The sequence below is a fragment of the Triticum urartu genome, chromosome 7, assembly GCF_003073215.2.
Source record: "Triticum urartu cultivar G1812 chromosome 7, Tu2.1, whole genome shotgun sequence".
NCBI classification, from domain to species: Eukaryota; Viridiplantae; Streptophyta; class Magnoliopsida; order Poales; family Poaceae; genus Triticum; species Triticum urartu.
In genome coordinates this window covers 40,096,248-40,115,733 of record NC_053028.1, presented here as the reverse complement: position 1 = coordinate 40,115,733, position 19,486 = coordinate 40,096,248, and the positions used below count along the sequence as shown (strand labels likewise).

Sequence of the window (19,486 nt, the reverse complement as noted above, 5' to 3'; positions counted from 1 at the left end):
TGATCATCTCATACAACAATTTATATCTCATCATGTCTTGACCTTATCACATCACAACAAGCCCTACAAAAACAAGTTAGACGTCCTCTACTTTGTTATCGCAAGTTTTACGTGGCTGCTACGGGCTTCTAGCAAGAACCATTCTTACCTACGCATCAAAATCACAATGAATTTTCGTCAAGTGTGTTGTTTTAACCTTGAACAAGGACCGGCCGTAGTCAAACTCGATTCAACTAAAGTTGGAGAAACTGCCACCCGCTAGCCACCTGTGTGCGAAGCACGTCGGTAGAACCAGTATCATGAACGTGGTCATGTAATGTTGATCCGGGCCGCTTCATCCAACAATACCGCCGAATCAAAGTAAGACGTTGGTGGTAAGCAGTATGACTATTATCACCCACAACTATTTGTGTTCTACTCGTGCATATAGCATCTACGCATAGACCTGGCTCGGATGCCACTGTTGGGGAACGTAGTATTTAAATTTTTTCCTATGATCACACAAGATCTATCTAGGAGAAGCATAGCAACGAGCAGGGAGAGTATGTCCATGTACCCTCGTAGACCGAAAGCGGAAGCGTTTAGTAACGTTGTTGAAGTAGTCAAATGTCTTCACGATCCAACCGATCCAAGCACTGAACATACGGCACCTCCGCGTTCAGCACATGTTCAGCTCGATGACGTCCCTCGAGCTCTTGATCCAGTTGAGGCTGAGGGAGAGTTCCGTCAGCACGACGGCGTGGCAACGGTGATGATGAAGTTACCGGCGCAGGGCTTCGCCTAAGCACTGAAGGAAATATGCCCTAGAGGCAATAATAAAGTTATTATTTATTTCCTTATGATCATGATAAATGTTTATTATTCATGCTAGAATTGTATTAACCGGAAACATAATACATGTGTGAATACATAGACAAACAAAGTGTCACTAGTATGCCTCTACTAGACTAGCTCATTAATCAAAGATGGTTATGTTTCCTAACCATGAACAATGAGTTGTTATTTGATTAACGAGGTCACATCATTAGTTGAATGATCTGATTGACATGACCCATTCCATTAGCTTAGCACCCGATCGTTTAGTATGTTGCTATTGCTTTTCTTCATGACTTATACATGTTCCTATAACTATGAGATTATGCAACTCCCGTTTACCGGAGGAACACTTTGGGTACTACCAAACGTCACAACGTAACTGGGTGATTATAAAGGAGTACTACAGGTGTCTCCAATGGTACATGTTGGGTTGGCGTATTTCGAGATTAGGTTTTGTCACTCTGATTGTCAGAGAGGTATCTCTGGGCCCTCTCGGTAATACACATCACATAAGCCTTGCAAGCATTACAACTAATATGTTAGTTGTGAAATGATGTATTACAGAACGAGTAAAGAGACTTGCCGGTAACGAGATTGAACTAGGTATTGGATACCGACGATCGAATCTCGGGCAAGTAACATACCGATGACAAAGGGAACAACGTATGTTGTTATGCGGTCTGACCGATAAAGATCTTCGTAGAATATGTAGGAGCCAATATGGGCATCCAGGTCCCGCTATTGGTTATTGACCGGAGACGTGTCTCGGTCATGTCTGCATTGTTCTCGAACCGTAGGGTCCGCACGCTTAACGTTACCGCACGCTTAAGGTTACGATGACAGTTATTATGAGTTTATGCATTTTGATGTACCGAAGGTTGTTCGGAGTCCCGGATGTGATCACGGACATGACGAGGAGTCTCAAATGGTCGAGACGTAAAATTGATATATTGGAAGCCTATGTTTGGATATCGGAAGTGTTCCGGGTGAAATCGGGATTTTACCGGAGTTACCGGAGGTTACCGGAACCCCCCCGGGAGCCATATGGGCCTTCATGGGCCTTAGTGGAAAGGAGAAAGGGGCAGCCCAAGGTGGCTGCGCCATTCCCTCCCTAGTCCTATTAGGACTAGGAGAAGTGGCCGGCCCCCTCTCTCTCTTTCCCCCCTCCGCGGGGAATCCTAGTTGGAATAGGATTGGGGGGAGTCCTACTCCCGGAGGAGTAGGACTCCTCCTGCGCCCTCTCCCTGGCCGGCGCCCCCTCCCCCCTTGGCTCCTTTATATACTGAGGTAGAGGCACCCTAGAACACACAAAGTTGATCACGTGATCTATTCCTTAGCCGTGTGCGGTGCCCCCTGCCACCATATACCTCGATAATACTGTAGCGGAGTTTAGGCGAAGCCCTGCTGCTGTAGTACATCAAGATCGTCACCACGCCGTCGTGCTGACGGAACTCTTCCCCGACGCTTTTGCTGGATCGGAGTCCAGGGATCGTCATCGAGCTGAACGTGTGCTCGAACTCGGAGTGCCGTAGTTTCGGTACTTGATCGGTTGGATCGTGAAGACGTACGACTACTTCCTCTACGTTGTGTGATCGCTTCCGCAGTCGGTCTGCGTGGGTATGTAGACAACACTCTCCCCTCTCGTTGCTGTGCATCACCATGATCTTGCGTGTGCTTAGGAAAATTTTGAAATTACTACGTTCCCCAACAGTGGTATCAGAGCCTAGGTTTTCTGGTTTGATGTTATATGCACGAGTAGAACACAAGTGAGGTGTGGGCGATAGAAGTCATACTGCCTACCAGCATGTCATACTTTGGTTCGGCGATATTGTTGGACGAGACGACCCGGACCAACCTTACGCGTACGCTTACGCGAGACCGGTTCCCCGACGTGCTTTGCACACAGGTGGCTTGCGGCGACTGTCTCTCCAACTTTAGTTGAACCAAGTATGGCTACGCCGGTCCTTGCGAAGGTTAAAACGGAGTCTATTTGACAAACTATCGTTGTGGTTTTGATGCGTAGGTGAGATTGGTTCTTGCAAAGCCCGTAGCAGCCACGTAAAACTTGCAACAACAAGTAGAGGACGTCTAACTTGTTTTTGCAGGGCATGTTGTGATGTGATATGGTCAAGGCATGATGCTGAATTTTATTGTATGAGATGATCATGTTTTGTAACCGAGTTATCGGCAACTGGCAGGAGCCATATGGTTGTCGCTTTATTGTATGCAATGCAATCGCGATGTAATGCTTTACTTTATTACTAAGCGGTAGTGATAGTCGTGGAAGCATAAGATTGGCGAGACGACAACGATGCTACGATGGAGATCAAGGTGTCGCGCCGGTGACGATGGTGATCATGACGGTGCTTCGGAGATGGAGATCACAGGCACAAGATGATGATGGCCATATCATATCACTTATATTGATTTCATGTGATGTTTATCTTTTATGCATCTTATCTTGCTTTGATTGACGGTAGCATTATAAGATGATCTCTCACTAAATTATCAAGAAGTGTTCTCCCTGAGTATGCACCGTTGCGAAAGTTCTTCATGCTGAGACACCACGTGATGATCGGGTGTGATAGGCTCTACGTTCAAATACAACGGGTGCAAAACAGTTGCACACGCGGAATACTCAGGTTATACTTGACGAGCCAAGCATATACAGATATGGCCTCGGAACACGGAGACCGAAAGGTCGAGCATGAATCATATAGTAGATATGATCAACATAACGATGTTCACCATTGAAAACTACTCCATCTCACGTGATGATCGGTTATGGTTTAGTTGATTTGGATCACGTGATCACTTAGAGGATTATAGGGATGTCTATCTAAGTGGGAGTTCTTAAGTAATTTGATTAATTGAACTTAAACTTATCATGAACTTAGTACCTGATAGTATCTTGCTTGTTTATGGATTGTAGATAGATGGCTCGTGCTGTTGTTCCGTTGAATTTTAATGCGTTCCTTGAGAAAGCAAAGTTGAAAGATGATGGTAGCAATTACACGGACTGGGTCCGTAACTTGAGGATTATCCTCATTGCTGCACAGAAAAATTACGTCCTGGAAGCACCGCTGGGTGCCAGGCCTGCTGCTGGAGCAACACCAGAATTGTGAATGCCTGGCAGCAAAGCGTGATGACTACTCGATAGTTCAGTGTGCCATGCTTTACGGCTTAGAATCGGGACTTCAACGACGTTTTGAACGTCATGGAGCATATGAGATGTTCCAGGAGTTGAAGTTAATATTTCAAGCAAATGCCCGGATTGAGAGATATGAAGTCTCCAATAAGTTCTATAAGCTGCAAGATGGAGGAGAACAGTTCTGTCAGTGAGCATATACTCAAAATGTCTGGGTATAATAATCACTTGATTCAATGGGAGTTAATCTTCCAGATGATTGCGTCATTGACAGAATTCTCCAATCACTGCCACCAAGCTACAAGAGCTTCGTGATGAACTATAATATGCAAGGGATGATAAGACTATTCCCGAGCTCTTCGCAATGCTGAAAGCTGCGGAGGTAGAAATCAAGAAGGAGCATCAAGTGTTGATGGTCAACAAGACCACTAGTTTCAAGAAAAAGGGCAAAGGGAAGAAGAAGGGGAACTTCAAGAAGAACGGCAAAGCAAGTTGCTGCTCAAGAGAAGAAACCCAAGTCTGGACCTAAGCCTGAAACTGAGTGCTTCTACTGCAAGCAGACTGGTCACTGGAAGCGGAACTGCCCAAGTATTTGGCGGATAAGAAGGATGGCAAAGTGAACAAAGGTATATGTGATATACATGTTATTGATGTGTTACCCTTACTAATGCTTCGCAGTAGCACCTTGGGTATTTGATACTGGTTCTGTTGCTAATGTTGCAAACTCGAAACAGGGCTACGGATAAGCGAGATTTGGCTAAAGGACGAGGGTGACGATGCGCGTGGGAAACGGTTCCAAAGTCGATGTGATCGCGGTCGCACGCTACTCTACAATCTACCTTCGGGATTAATATTAGACCTAAATAATTGTTATTTGGTGCCAGCGTTGAGCATGAACATTATATCTGGATCTTGTTTGATGCGAGACGGTTTATTCATTTAAATCAGAGAATAATGGTTGTTCTATTTATAATGGTTGTTCTATTTATATGAGTAATATCTTTTATGGTCATGCACCCTTGAAGAGTGGTCTATTCTTATTGAATCTCGATAGTATTAATACACATATTCATAATGTTGAAGCCAAAAGATGCAGAGTTGATAATGAAAGTGCAACTTATTTGTGGCACTGTCGTTTAGGTCATATCGGTATAAAGCGCATGAAGAAACTCCATACTGATGGACTTTTGGAACCACTTGATTATGAATCACTTGGTACTTGCGAACCGTGCCTCATGGGCAAGATGACTAAAACACCGTTCTCCGGTACTATGGAGAGAGCAACAGATTTGTTGGAAATCATACATACCGATGTATGTGGTCCGATGAATATTGAGGCTCATGGCGGATATCGTTATTTTCTCACCTTCACAGATGATTTAAGCAGATATGGGTATATCTACTTAATGAAACATAAGTCTGAAACATTTGAAAAGTTCAAAGAATTTCAGAGTGAAGTTGAAAATCATCGTAACAAGAAAATAAAGTTTCTGCGATCTGATCGTGGAGGAGAATATTTGAGTTACGAGTTTGGTGTACATTTGAAAAACTGTGGAATAGTTTCGCAACTCACGCCACCCGGAACACCACAGCGTAATGGTGTGTCCGAACGTCGTAATCGTACTTTACTGGATATGGTGCGATCTATGATGTCTCTTACTGATTTACCGCTATCATTTTGGGGTTATGCTCTAGAGACGGCCGCATTCACTTTAAATAGGGCACCATCAAAATCCGTTGAGACGAGGCCTTATGAACTGTGGTTTGGCAAGAAACCAAAGTTGTCGTTTCTTAAAGTTTGGGGCTGCGATGCTTATGTGAAAAAGCTTCAACCTGATAAACTCGAACCCAAATCGGAGAAATGTGTCTTCATAGGATATCCAAAGGAAACTATTGGATACACCTTCTATCACAGATCCTAAGGCAAGACATTCATTGCTAAGAATGGATCCTTTCTAGAGAAGGAGTTTCTCTCGAAAGAAGTGAGTGGGAGGAAAGTAGAACTTGACGAGGTAACTGTACCTACTCCCTTACTAGAAAGTAGTACATCACAGAAAACTGTTTCAGTGACACCTACACCAGTTAGTGAGGAAGCTAATGATAATGATCATGAAATTTCAGATCAAGATACTACTGAACCTCGTAGATCAACCAGAGTAAGATCCGCACCAGAGTGGTACGGTAATCCTGTTCTGGAAGTCATGCTACTAGATCATGATGAACCTACGAGCTACGAAGAAGCGATGGTGAGCCCAGATTCCGCAAAGTGGCTTGAAGCCATGAAATCTGAGATGGGATCCATGTATGAGAACAAAGTATGGACTTTGGTTGACTTGCCCGATGATCGGCAAGCAATTGAGAATAAATGGATCTTCAAGAAGAAGACTAACGCTGACGGTAATGTTACTGTCTACAAAGCTCGACTTGTCGCGAAAGGTTTTCGGCAAGTTCAAGGGGTTGACTACGATGAGACCTTCTCACCCGTAGCGATGCTTAAGTCTGTCCAAATCATGTTAGCAATTGCCGCATTTTATGATTATGAAATTTGGCAGATGGATGTCAAAACTGCATTCCTGAATGGATTTCTGGAAGAAGAGTTGTATATGATGCAACCGGAAGGTTTTGTCGATCCAAAGGGAGCTAACAAAGTGTGCAAGCTCCAGCGATCCATTTATGGACTGGTGCAAGCTTCTCGGAGTTGGAATAAACGCTTTGATAGTGTGATCAAAGCATTTGGTTTTATACAGACTTTTGGAGAAGCCTGTATTTACAAGAAAGTGAGTGGGAGCTCTATAGCATTTCTGATATTATATGTGGATGACATATTACTGATTGGAAATGATATAGAATTTCTGGATAGCATAAAGGGATACTTGAATAAAAGTTTTCAATGAAAGACCTCGGTGAAGCTGCTTACATATTAGGCATAAAGATCTATAGAGATAGATCAAGACGCTTAATTGGACTTTCACAAAGCACATACCTTGACAAGATTTTGAAGAAGTTCAAAATGGATCAAGCAAAGAAAGGGTTCTTGCCTGTGTTACAAGGTGTGAAGCTGAGTAAGACTCAATGCCCGATTACTGCAGAAGATAGAGAGAAAATGAAAGATGTTCCCTATGCTTCAGCCATAGGCTCTATCATGTATGCAATGCTGTGTACCAGACCTGATGTGTGCCTTGCTATAAGTTTAGCAGGGAGGTACCAAAGTAATCCAGGAGTGGATCACTGGACAGCGGTCAAGAACATCCTGAAATACCTGAAAAGGACTAAGGATATGTTTCTCGTATATGGAGGTGACAAAGAGCTCACCGTAAAAGGTTACGTTGATGCAAGCTTTGACACTGATCCGGACGATTCTAAATCGCAAACCGGATACGTGTTTACATTGAACGGTGGAGCTGTCAGTTGGTGCAGTTCTAAACAAAGCGTCGTAGCAGGATCTACATGTGAAGCGGAGTACATAGCTGCTTCGGAAGCAGCGAACGAAGGAGTCTGGATGAAGGAGTTCATATCCGATCTAGGTGTCATACCTAGTGCATCGGGTCCAATGAAAAATCTTTTGTGACAATACTGGTGCAATTGCCTTGGCAAAGGAATCCAGATTTCACAAGAGAACCAAGCACATCAAGAGACGCTTCAATTCCATCCGGGATCTAGTCCAGGTGGGAGACATAGAGATTTGCAAGATACATACGGATGTGAATGTTGCAGACCCGTTGACTAAGCCTCTTCCACGAGCAAAACATGATCAGCACCAAGGCTCCATGGGTGTTAGAATCATTACTGTGTAATCTAGATTATTGACTCTAGTGCAAGTGGGAGACTGAAGGAAATATGCCCTAGAGGCAATAATAAAGTTATTATTTATTTCCTTATATCATGATAAAAGTTTATTATTCATGCTAGAATTGTATTAACCGGAAACATAATACATGTGTGAATACATAGACAAACATAGTGTTACTAGTATGCCTCTACTTGACTAGCTCGTTAATCAAAGATGGTTGAGTTTCCTAACCATAGACATGAGTTGTTATTTGATTAACAGGATCACATCATTAGGAGAATTATCTGATTGACTTGACCCATTTCATTAGCTTAGCACTTGATCGTTTAGTTTACTGCTATTGCTTTCTTCATGACTTATACATGTTCCTATGACTATGAGATTATGCAACTCCCGGTTTACCGGAGGAACACTTTGTGGGACCAAATGTCACAACGTAACATGGGTGATTATAAAGGTGCTCTACAGGTGTCTCCTATGGCTTGTTGGGTTGGCATATTTCGCAGATGTAGGATTTGTCACTCTGATTGTCGGAGAGGTATCTCTGGGCCCTCTCGGTATAACATCACTTAAGCCTTGCAAGCATGCAACTAATATGTTAGTTGTGGCATGATGTATTACGGAACGAGTAAAGAGACTTGCCGGTAACGAGATTGAACTAGGTATTGAGATACCGACGATCGAATCTCGGGCAAGTAACATACCGATGACAAAGGGAACAACGTATGTTGTTATGCAGTCTGACCGATAACGATATTCGTAGAATATGTGGGAGCCAATATGAGCATCCAGGTTCCGCTATTGGTTATTGACCGGAGACGTGTCTCGGTCATGTCTACATTGTTCTCGAACCGTAGGGTCCGCACGCTTAACGTTACGATGACAGTTATTATGAGTTTATGATTTTGATGTACCGAAGGTTGTTCGGAGTCCCGGATGTGATCACGGACATGACGAGGAGTCTCGAAATGGTCGAGACATAAAGATTGATATATTGGAAGCCTATGTTTGGACATCGGAAGTGTTCCGGGTGAAATCAGGATTTTACCGGATTACCGGGAGGTTACCGGAACCCCCCGGGAGTCATAATGGGCCTTATGGGCGCCTTAGTGGAAAGGAAAGGGCTGCCCATAAGGGCTGCGCGCCTCCCCCCCTCCCCTAGTCCTATTAGGATAGGAGAGGTGGCCGGCCACCCCTCTCCCTCTTTCCCCCTTGCCCAAGTCCTAATCCAAATAGGAAAGGGGGGAGTCCTACTCCCGGTGGGAGTAGGACTCCTCCTGGCGCGCCTAGCTCTGGCCGGCCGCACCCCCCCTTGCTCCTTTATATACAAGGGCAGGGGGAACCCTAGAGACACAACATTAGATTCATTGAGATCGTTCCTTAGCCGTGTGCGGTGCCCCCTGCCACCATATTCCACCTCGATCATATCGTTGTAGTGCTTAGGCGAAGCCCTGCGTCGGTAGAACATCAAGATCGTCACCACGCCGTCGTGCTGACGAAACTCTTCCCCGACGCTTTGCTGGATCAGAGCCCGGGGATCGTCATCGAGCTGTACGTGTGCTAAGAACTCGGAGGTGCCGGAGTAACGGTGCTTGGATCGGTCGGATCGGGAAGAAGACGTACGACTACTTCCTCTACGTTGTGTCAACGCTTCCGTTGCGATCTACAAGGGTACGTAGATCATACTCTCCCCTCGTTGCTATGCATCACCATGATCTTGCGTGTGCGTAGGAAAATTTTGAAATTACTACGTTCCCCAGCAAACAAGATGTACAAAACATGATAAACATCACATGCAATCAAATAATAATAGTGACATGATATGGCCAATATCACATAGCTCCTCTGATCTCCATCTTGGGGCTCCATGATCATCCTGTCACCGGCATGACACCATGATCTCCATCATCATGATCTCCATCATTGTGTCTCCATGAAGTTGCTCGCCAACTATTACTTCTACTACTATGGCTAACACGTTTAGCAATAAAGTAAAGTAATTTACATGGTGTTTCTCAATGACACGCAGGTCATACAAAAATAAAGACAACTCCTATGGCTCCTGCCGGTTGTCATACTCATCGACATGCAAGTCGTGATTCCTATTACAAGAACATGATCTCATACATCACATATATATATCATTCATCATTCATCACAACTTTGGCCATATCACATCACAGAACACTTGCTGCAAAAACAAGTTAGACGTCCTCTAATTGTTGTTGCAAGTTTTACGTGGCTGCAATAGGGTTCTAGCAAGAACGTTTTCTTACCTACGTGAAAGCCACAACGTGATTTGTCAACTTCTATTTACCCTTCATAAGGACCCTTTTCATCGAATCCGCTCCAACTAAAGTGGGAGAGACAGACACCCGCCAGCCACCTTATGCAACTAGTGCATGTTAGTCGGTGGAACCGGTCTCACGTAAGCGTACGTGTAAGGTTGGTCCGGGCCGCTTCATCCCACAATACCGCTGAATCAAGATAAGACTAGTAGCGGCAAGAAAGTTGACAACATCTACGCCCACAAAAAATTGTGTTCTACTCGTGCAAAGAGAACTACGCATAAACCTGGCTCATGATGCCACTGTTGAGGAACGTTGGAGAAAACAAAAATTTTCCTACGGTTTCACCAAGATCCATCTATGAGTTCATCTAGCAACGAGTGATCGGATGCATCTACATACCTTTGTAGATCGCGAGCGGAAGCGTTCAAAGAACGGGGATGAGGGAGTCGTACTCGACGTGATCCAAATCACCGGAGATCCTAGCGCCGAACGGACGGCACCTCCGCGTTCAACACACGTACAGTCAGCGTGACGTCTCCTTCTTCTTGATCCAGCAAGGGGAAAGGAGAGGTTGAGGAAGATGGCTCCAGCAGCAGCACGACGGCGTGGTGGTGATGGAGCTGCAGTACTCCGGCAGGGCTTCGCCAAGCTCTATGGAGGAGGAGGAGGTGTTGGAGAGGGAGAGGGAGGCACCAAAGGCAAAGGTAAGAAGCCCTCCCCCCCACTATATATAGGGGGCCTAGGGGGGGGGCGCCGTCCCTAGGAGATCCAATCTCCTAGGGGGCGGCGGCCAAGGGGGGTGGAGTGCCCCCCAAGGCAAGTGGGGAGCCCCCCCCCACCCTAGGGTTTTAACCCTAGGCGCAAGGGGTGGGCCTTGGGGGGCGCACCAGCCCACTATGGGCTGGTTCCCCTCCCCACTTCGGCCCATGGGGCCCTCCGGGATGGGTGGCCCCACCCGATGGACCCCCGGGACCCATTCGGTGGTCCCGGTACAATACCGGTGACCCTCGAAACTCTCCCGATGGCCGAAACTTCACTTCCTATATATAATTCTTTACCTCCGGACCATTCCGGAACTCCTCGTGACGTCCGGGATCTCATCTGGGACTCCGAACAACTTTCGGATTACTGCATACTCATATCTCTACAACCCTAGCGTCACCGAACTTTAAGTGTGTAGACCCTACGGGTTCGGGAGACACATAGACATGACCGAGACGGTTCTCCGGCCAATAACCAACAGCGGGATCTAGATACCCATGTTGGCTCCCACATGCTCCACGATGATCTCATCGGATGAACCACGATGTCGAGGATTCACGCAACCCCGTATACAATTCCCTTTGTCAATCGGTATGTTACTTGCCCGAGATTCGATCGTCGGTATCCCAATACCTTGTTCAATCTTGTTACCGGCAAGTCACTTTACTCGTACCGTAATGCATGATCCCGTGACCAGACACTTGGTCACTTTGAGCTCATAATGATGATGCATTACCGAGTGGGCCCAGTGATACCTCTCCGTCATACGGAGTGACAAATCCCAGTCTTGATCCGTGTCAACCCAACAGACACTTTCGGAGATACCCGTAGTATACCTTTATTGTCACCCAGTTACGTTGTGACGTCTGTTACACCCAAAGCACTCCTACGGTATCCGGGAGTTACACGATCTCATGGTCTAACAAAAGGATACTTGACATTGGAAAAACTCTAGCAAACGAACTATATGATCTTATGCTATGTTTAGGATTGGGTCTTGTCCACCACATCATTCTCCTAATGATGTGATCTCGTTATCAATGACATCCAATGTCCATAGTCAGGAAATCATGACTATCTGTTGATCAACGAGCTAGTCAACTAGAGGCTTACTAGGGACATGTTGGTGTCTATTATTCACACATGTATTACGATTTCCGGATAACACAATTATAGCATGAATAAAGACAATTATCATGAACAAGGAAATATAATAATAATGCTTTTATTATTGCCTCTAGGGCATATTTCCAACAATATATGTGAGCTATTATGCTAAAGTTGGGTTTCAGCTCAAGTTTTGTTAGACTGACAATGAAATGTGTGACATCTGTCAGGTTTACAGTGCGTGTGAATGGGGAGCTACTGCCTTACTTCACACCCTCTAGGGGTCTTGGCCAGGGCGATCCCTACTCACCCTACTTGTTCTTACTCTGTGCTGAGGGTTTTACAACGCTACTCAAGCGCTTGGGTGGCGCTCAAGTGGACAGAGGAATTAGAGTAAGCAATAATTCACCTTGGATCAATCATCTTCTTTTTGCAGATGACAGTCTCATGTTTATGAATGCAAAGGAGGATAATGCCCACAGGTTGAATCGTGTTCTTCTGATCTATGAGGACTGTTCTGGCCAAAGTGTGAACCGGGGAAAAAATTCCATATATTTCAGTCCAAACACAAGCGATCCGGTTAGACAAAGATTGAAAGTCATTCTTGGTATATCAGTGGAGGCTTTTAATGAAAGATATCTTGGTTTGCCGACAGCAACGGGACGGATAACGAGTGGAACCTTCGAACATCTCAGAGAGAGGATCCGGAGCCAGTTGCAGGGAGGCACCGAACGCATGATTTCATGCGCGGAACGGGAAGTGCGATTGAAGTCGGTGGCTCAGGCGATCCCGGCATTTTCCATGAGTTGTTTCAAGTTGAAGAAGAAAGTTTACAAAGGAATCACCTCATGTATGGCAAGATATTGGTGGAGTAGTTCTCTTGACCGCCGATCTCTACATTGGTTGGATTGGGATACACTTGCAACCGCGAAAGTGAAAGGAGGGATGGGTTTCAAGAATCTGGAGCTGTTTAACTTGTCTCTTCTGGGGAAGCATGGATGGAGGCTTCTTACAAGTCCGGACTCGCTGTGTGTGCGAGTGCTCAAAGGGAAGTACTTTCCTCATACTAACTTTCTCGATGCCCAAGCACATCGGCACGCTTCGGCTACTTGGCGTGCTATCTTGGCAGGCAGGGAAGCTCTGAATGCTGGCATGATCAAAAGAATTGGAGATGGTTCGACGGTCTCGATTTGGCGGGATCCGTGGATACCGGGGCTGATCGCAATGAAGCCGTCCACTCACATCGGTACGGCAGATTTGAACTCGGTTTCAGATTTGATTGATGCAGAGACTGGGACGTGGAAAATCAACATAGTGCAAAACAATTTTATCACCCCGGAGGCAGAAGCTATACTAAATATCCCTTTGCGCCGGATGGGAGGTGATGACAGCTGGGCATGGTCAGCGGAGAAAACTGGTGTGTACACTGTAAAATCGGCTTACCGGACTCTCATGATTCGCAACGAGCATCGTGCTCTAGAAGAAGGGTCGGTAATTGAATCTTCATTGACGAATAAACAGATGTGGACGAAGCTTTGGAAGCTGAATGTTGTGCCCAAAGTCCGCCTGTTCTAGTGGCGAGTGCTTAGGGGGATACTTCCTGTCGAGAGCACCCTCAAATACAGACACATAGCAACATTGGCCAGGTGTAAAATATGCCTGTCAGCGGATGAAGACATGTATCATGCATTGATACAATGTTCTCATGCAAATCGGTTCTGGATTGAAGCCCGCGATTGGTTGGGCATCAAGCTTCCGGAGCTGCATGAGATGACATGGTCCAGGGATATTCTCTGTGATCCTCGTTTCGATCTTTCGGACCAAGCTAAGATCATTTCGGTGATGTGGGCTATATGGACATCTCGAAACAATATTACTCATGACAAGGCCAGTATGGATCCAAAGCATTCTTTGCAGATGATTAGAGATGCGCTGGCAGTGCTGGAGCTTCCACCAAAGCATGCCAGCATTCTACCAGGTCATGGGTGGCGACCACCTGATGGTGAGGTTATCAAGATTAATACTGATGCTGCAATTTCTCTATTGGAGCATAGAGCAGGCATTGGTGGAGTGGCTCGGCCAACTTCATCATTCATCTCGGCTTGGTGCAAACCAATCCCTGGCATCACCGATCCACTTGTGGCAGAAGCAACCGCGGTACGTGAAGGTGTGGTGGTGGCTCTACTTCGTGGATTTATGCGAATGCAGATTGAGACTGACTGTTTGAATGTAGTGAACCTCTGGAACTCGCGCCGTACTTCGCGCTCTCTGATAGCGCCGTTACTCTTAGATATTGAGGAGCTAGCTACTAGTTTCATTTCTTTTGATATTCTACATGTAAAGAGACATGCCAATCTCTCGGCTCACCTTTGTGCGAGACATGCGAGCACATTGAAGGTGTCGGAGTGTTGGATGGACTCTCCTCCGGGTTTGCTAGTAACCAGCCTCATGGCTGATAGTGCTGGCGCCTTATCGTTTGAATAAAGCTCTTCATTACCCTGCAAAAAAAAGTGCGGTATTAATGTATTAATTAATTACATGGATATATTAGGAAGGATACCCTACAAATCTCATATATTTCCTATATAATATATACATGCAATTAATAATGCATATCAACACACGAATACTCATATATATGAACAACTGCGTGTGGACTAGTGACATGGTTAGACTTGACATGGTCAACCGGTAGAATAGTCTTTTCCCCCATCCCCCAGATCCAGATCTAGCTCCCCACACCGATGGCAGATCTGGCCACGATGGTGCCGGACGACGTGCTCGCGGGTGTCCTCCGCCTCCTCGCACCACGCGGCCTCGCCGCTTCCCGCTGCGTCTGCAAGGCATGGCGCCGCGTCATCGACGACCGCAGACTGCTGCGGGCGGACCTCCTCCCGCGCTCGCTTGGTGGCATCTTCCTCAACTACCTGGACCTATGGTTCACGCAGTTCCTCTCCCGCCCCACGACAGGCACCGCAATCTCTGGCCGGCTGGACTACACGGTGCCTGGCGAGCCCGACCTCATGCCCCCCATCCACGTCCGAAATCACTGCAATGGCCTCCTCTTGCTCCACCACTGCGTGGTCAACCCTGCCACACAGCAGTGGGCGCCCCTGCCACCTGCCCCAGACCTGCCCCAACCCCCACATCCAGGCATGATCTCCTTTCCGCGCGAGCACCTTGTGTTTGACCCCACTCTGTCGCCCAACTATTTTGAAGTGCTCATAGTGCCCGATGTCCCTTCCAAGAACAACGACGAATGTGAGGAGGAAGCTGAATGGCCGCCATCCACATTGATCCTACGTATGTTTTCATCAAAGTCTGAATCTTGGGAGGAGAGGACATTTGGTCGGGAAGGGGCGGCTGCAGGGACGTTTCCTGGCATGGTTGGGTCAATGCGAATTTTTTTCAAACATCAGTCTGCCTACTGGTGAGGAGCACTCTATATATGTTGCTCTGATTGTTTTGTTATGAGGTAACACCTTATATAGACATGGTCACTCATTAATTCTGGTTCTGCCTTTGAGCACCATGGTATAAGATTGTTTAATTATACTACTTTTATTATTGCAGAATATCACTGTCAAACAGTATGTACCGAGCAATTGAATTACCTGCAGAAGATGCAGAATTTTATCTAGGAAAATCAGTCAATGGGATATACTGTGCATCGTTATTTCAGGGGTTCCAACTTCAGGTTTGGTTCCTAAACGACCCATGTGATCATGGTCAGCCAGAGTGGGTGTTGAAGCATGACAGAGATATCTTCTCCATCCTTCCAAATATGAACTACGACAAACAACGTGATGGACCTTGGATCTTACAAGAATTTCGCTATTGGGCAAATAAAGATGCTGATGACGATTCTCCCATCGTGTACAACAACGAAGCAACAGCGGAACAGAAATTTGTGTGGGATTCTGACAATGATAATGTTCTCGAACCTGGTGGTAGGAGCAATGATTGTTGTATCGTTTTCCTTGGATTTCATCCTTACAAAGAGGTTGTCTTCTTGAGTGATAAATTCGACAGAGTGCTTTCCTATAACTGGAGTAGCTCGAAGCTTCAAGATTTGGGCAAGGTTTTCTCGAAATTCTATACTGACCCGGAATCTGATTTCTACCATCAATATGTACAAGAGTCTTTCCCATACACTCCCTGCTGGTTGGGAGAACTCCCTGAAAAAGTAAATTTAGAAGATCACTAGAAGATTGGAACATGTTTTCTTGCAAGCTATTTGTGTACAAAGATTGTTCCTTAAAAAACTAAATTTTAGACATTTCTGGTTTCCTTATTTTCCTTGCTGTCGAGTCGATCCTGAATTGCCTTGCTGCATCGACCATGGTCGAGAGAGCTATTGCTTTACTAGCTGCAACAATTCAGATGCTCACGAACCTGCTGGTATCTTGAGGTATGGATTCTTTTTTTTGTGAGAGTTGACACAAATCGCAGAGGTTTGGGTTTGCTTGCCTTGTGCCGAAGTATGTGTTTGCAAGTTGAGTGGCTTCTGACTGTTAACTAATTAAACTAGAAATAACAGTCAGTACACCTATCCTTGAAAGAATTCTACTATGGTTTTTTTTTTCGTACGAAGAGGCTTTGGGCTTCCCTGGTTTGGCATGTACGGATATGAACATCTACTGCTAGGAAATTTTTGATCTAGATCATTGAGTAGGGCATGTGGCTTGTAATTGTTCCTGTGTGATATACTTTTCATGTATGCTGATTTGAAATTCTAAATTTCAAGTTTTCAACTAGGTTGATCAGTGGTTGGAGCTCCATTACATTCAATGCATATGCAGTTATAATGTTATTACCATGTGCAGTAGCATCACATTTTTAATGTCCTGTCTTGTGCACACATTTTCCCTTGCCAGTGCACGCATGCACACAGAAAAATTATTAAAAGAAAGCTTAGTGTGTTCGTCTGTTCTTTGCCTATCCATTTTTGGTCATTCCTTAGTAGAGCCTCTTTGTTTGATGTAATTTGTAACGCTTGTGCCGATTCATGTGGATAGTATATATCTTCCTGAAATCAATATGGTTGTATGGTTTTGTTAAGTTTCCTTGTGATAATATCAATTAGCTGGGCTTCTAGTGTTTACGGTCATTTACCTGATGTTTTTTCTGCCTTGTTTTCCGCTATTATCTACTACCTTCGTCCCATAATGTTAGCTTGCAAAAACATCTTATACTATGGGACGGAGGGATTAGTTCATAACTCTTGATTTATGTAATTAGCATATATCTAACATGTTAGTAAGTTACTCAGCAATGCACTTATCAAGGTTGCCATATACATATGCTTTCGGAATCTACCTTCCCGTAGCAGTATGCATGCCCTTGCAAGATCACTTTCTTCCTTGTTTGCATTAACATTAATTGCAATTACCCTTTTGTACTAGAGAGAACACAAATACCATCTTGAGATCACTTCAATCATTTTGCATAAACTTATTTTTATTCGTTTATGCATATACTTACGAGGCCGAGTTTATTCGTTTATGCATATACTTACGAGACCCTTTTTGTAGGATCAGTATTTATCCTTACGAGGCCGATTTTATTCGTTTATGCATATACTTATTTTTATTTCCTTATTTCTATCTGCTTTCTACATTGTTGTTTTTCTGTTGTGCAAAATTTTGACTGTAATTTGAGCGGATCTTATTGTATACTAGCACATATGACCGTGCGTTGCAACGGGGAAGAAAATTGATGTGTCCTGCAAACACCCTCGCATGTCGAGGTATAAGAAATGCATATCATGCTTTAAGAAAAAAATCGTCGCACTTTTCTAGTGAGTCATTCATTCATGTTGGCACTTCTAATGTTCGCAACGTCGTCCTCTCGTCGATGATGGTAAGGTTTTTGGCATCCACAATTAAACTTTTATTATGAAGCCGCATTCATGTACTCCGACCGCTTTGCACTATCATCAAATGGAAGAGTAGTGATGCATCGAAGTGGGAGTTTTCATATAGATTTTTTTAAAAAAATATTCGAATGCAAGCCGTTTTTTGCTATGTTAATTTTTTTAGAGAACATTGGTTTTTTGGTTTGCAAGGTTATATTCCATTCTCTTTCTTGTGTTTTTTTTTGCTCTTTTCATCCTGTTCATCAATTCCAAGCTCCCTGGTTATCTCGAGTAAACCGCCGCCGCTGGCCAGAGACCCCATACGCCTTGCTGTAGTCACGGACGGCCGGCTGCCTCGTACACGTATCACGTGTACGCCTCGTCATTGTAGTGAGGCCACGTTTCAAAGCTCTACCCATCTGCACCTACAACCTGCGAGCTTCTTCCTTGATCTAGCTTGCCCGAGCGCTCTGACGTTTCGATCTGCGTGCCACGGATCGACGCGTCACCCGCCTTCTCCTCCTTCCTCTCTCCCTCTCCCTCTCTCTTGTTCGTCTTTTCTTCTTTGACCCCGTCGTCGTCGCGTGCTCTGCTCCGTCGCCGCCGCCTAGTGCCTCCGCTCCCCCGTCTGCTGACTCCTCACCGTCCTGGTGGAGCAGCTCGACGGGATCGCGCAGAAGCCGCTGCCCCTGCGTCGCGCTCGTGCTCGCTTGGAGCCGAGCGAGCGGACATGCCTGGTCCATCCGGCCGCGCCGTCCTAGCTCCATCAGAGCCAGCCCAGCCTTTCTTCGCCCAACGTGCATGTATGACTTTGGGCGAATAGCTCCCATGCGACGTCGTTGAATTCAATTGTCCACATAACGACGTCGTTGGTTGTAATGGTTCTCATGCGACGTCTCCCAACGCAGAAATAGTTCAAGCAAGACAACCCGTTTATGCGGCTAGCTGGCTATTAGTTAGGCTGAGATTTGGTTGGGACACTAGGGTTATATGCTCTGACTGGTGGGGTCCACCTAGGGCCTCGCCGTCAAGAGTCAACCGTCCACGACTCGACCGGTGACTGTGTGACCGTGCTCGACTCGACCGTGCTGGACTGGGCGAGCGGCGCCCTCGTAAGCATCTTCTCTGGCAGAGGCATCGATTTCTTCTCCGCGGTGGTGGAGCGCCTTTCTCGGCAGCGGCGGAGCTATTGCGAGTGAGTATTTTCGAAACCCTAGTCCCATTCCCTAGAATTTTGGATAGATCTGTGGCCTCATGCTCTGTTTTTTTGGTGATTTAGAATCTCGATTGGATAGGAGCGCGGGGGCTGTTTGAGATGGAGCGAGGAGACAGTGCTTCAAATCGGTAATGCCGCCCTCTTTTCTCTTTTAGCTGTTATCGAACTCGATTTGGTAGTGACTGTCGCTTACACTGCCGCCGCCCGCCATTGACAAAACAGGGGAGGTTTCGGTTCTGCCACCACATTCGCAATTATAGTGCAAATTTTTCCTTGTAAAGCCAAGCTCAGTGATGGCAGTGTCCAAGACATTGATAGAGACACCACCGTGAGGTTGGATGTCGAACTTGCAGATGTTGATCCCCAGGAATTGGAGAGCATGAAGGAGAAGGCCGTGGGCAATTTGGTGGAGAGAATTGGGGATATTATTGTTTGGGGTCCAGAACAAGAGGTATCTCTACAACGTTTCGACAACTATATTGGTGAATATGTGAGAATT

General features: G+C 45.6%; 1 protein-coding gene across 1 annotated transcript; it reads left to right on the top strand.

The window, feature by feature from the left end:
- Positions 1 to 14,611: 14,611 nt before the first annotated feature.
- Positions 14,612 to 15,618, top strand: LOC125525198. The gene is made up of 2 exons (XM_048690210.1): positions 14,612 to 15,389; positions 15,488 to 15,618. The coding sequence occupies exon 1, from the start codon at positions 14,659 to 14,661 to the stop codon at positions 15,346 to 15,348; it is 690 nt and encodes a 229-aa protein (XP_048546167.1). The 5' UTR covers positions 14,612 to 14,658; the 3' UTR covers positions 15,349 to 15,389; positions 15,488 to 15,618.
- The last annotated feature ends 3,868 nt before the right edge of the window (positions 15,619 to 19,486 follow it).

What these genes read in the sequence shown, in the direction of transcription:
- LOC125525198 (XM_048690210.1), top strand. Translation starts at nt 14,659, where the DNA reads ATGGCAGATCTGGCCACGATGGTGCCGGACGACGTGCTCGCGGGTGTC.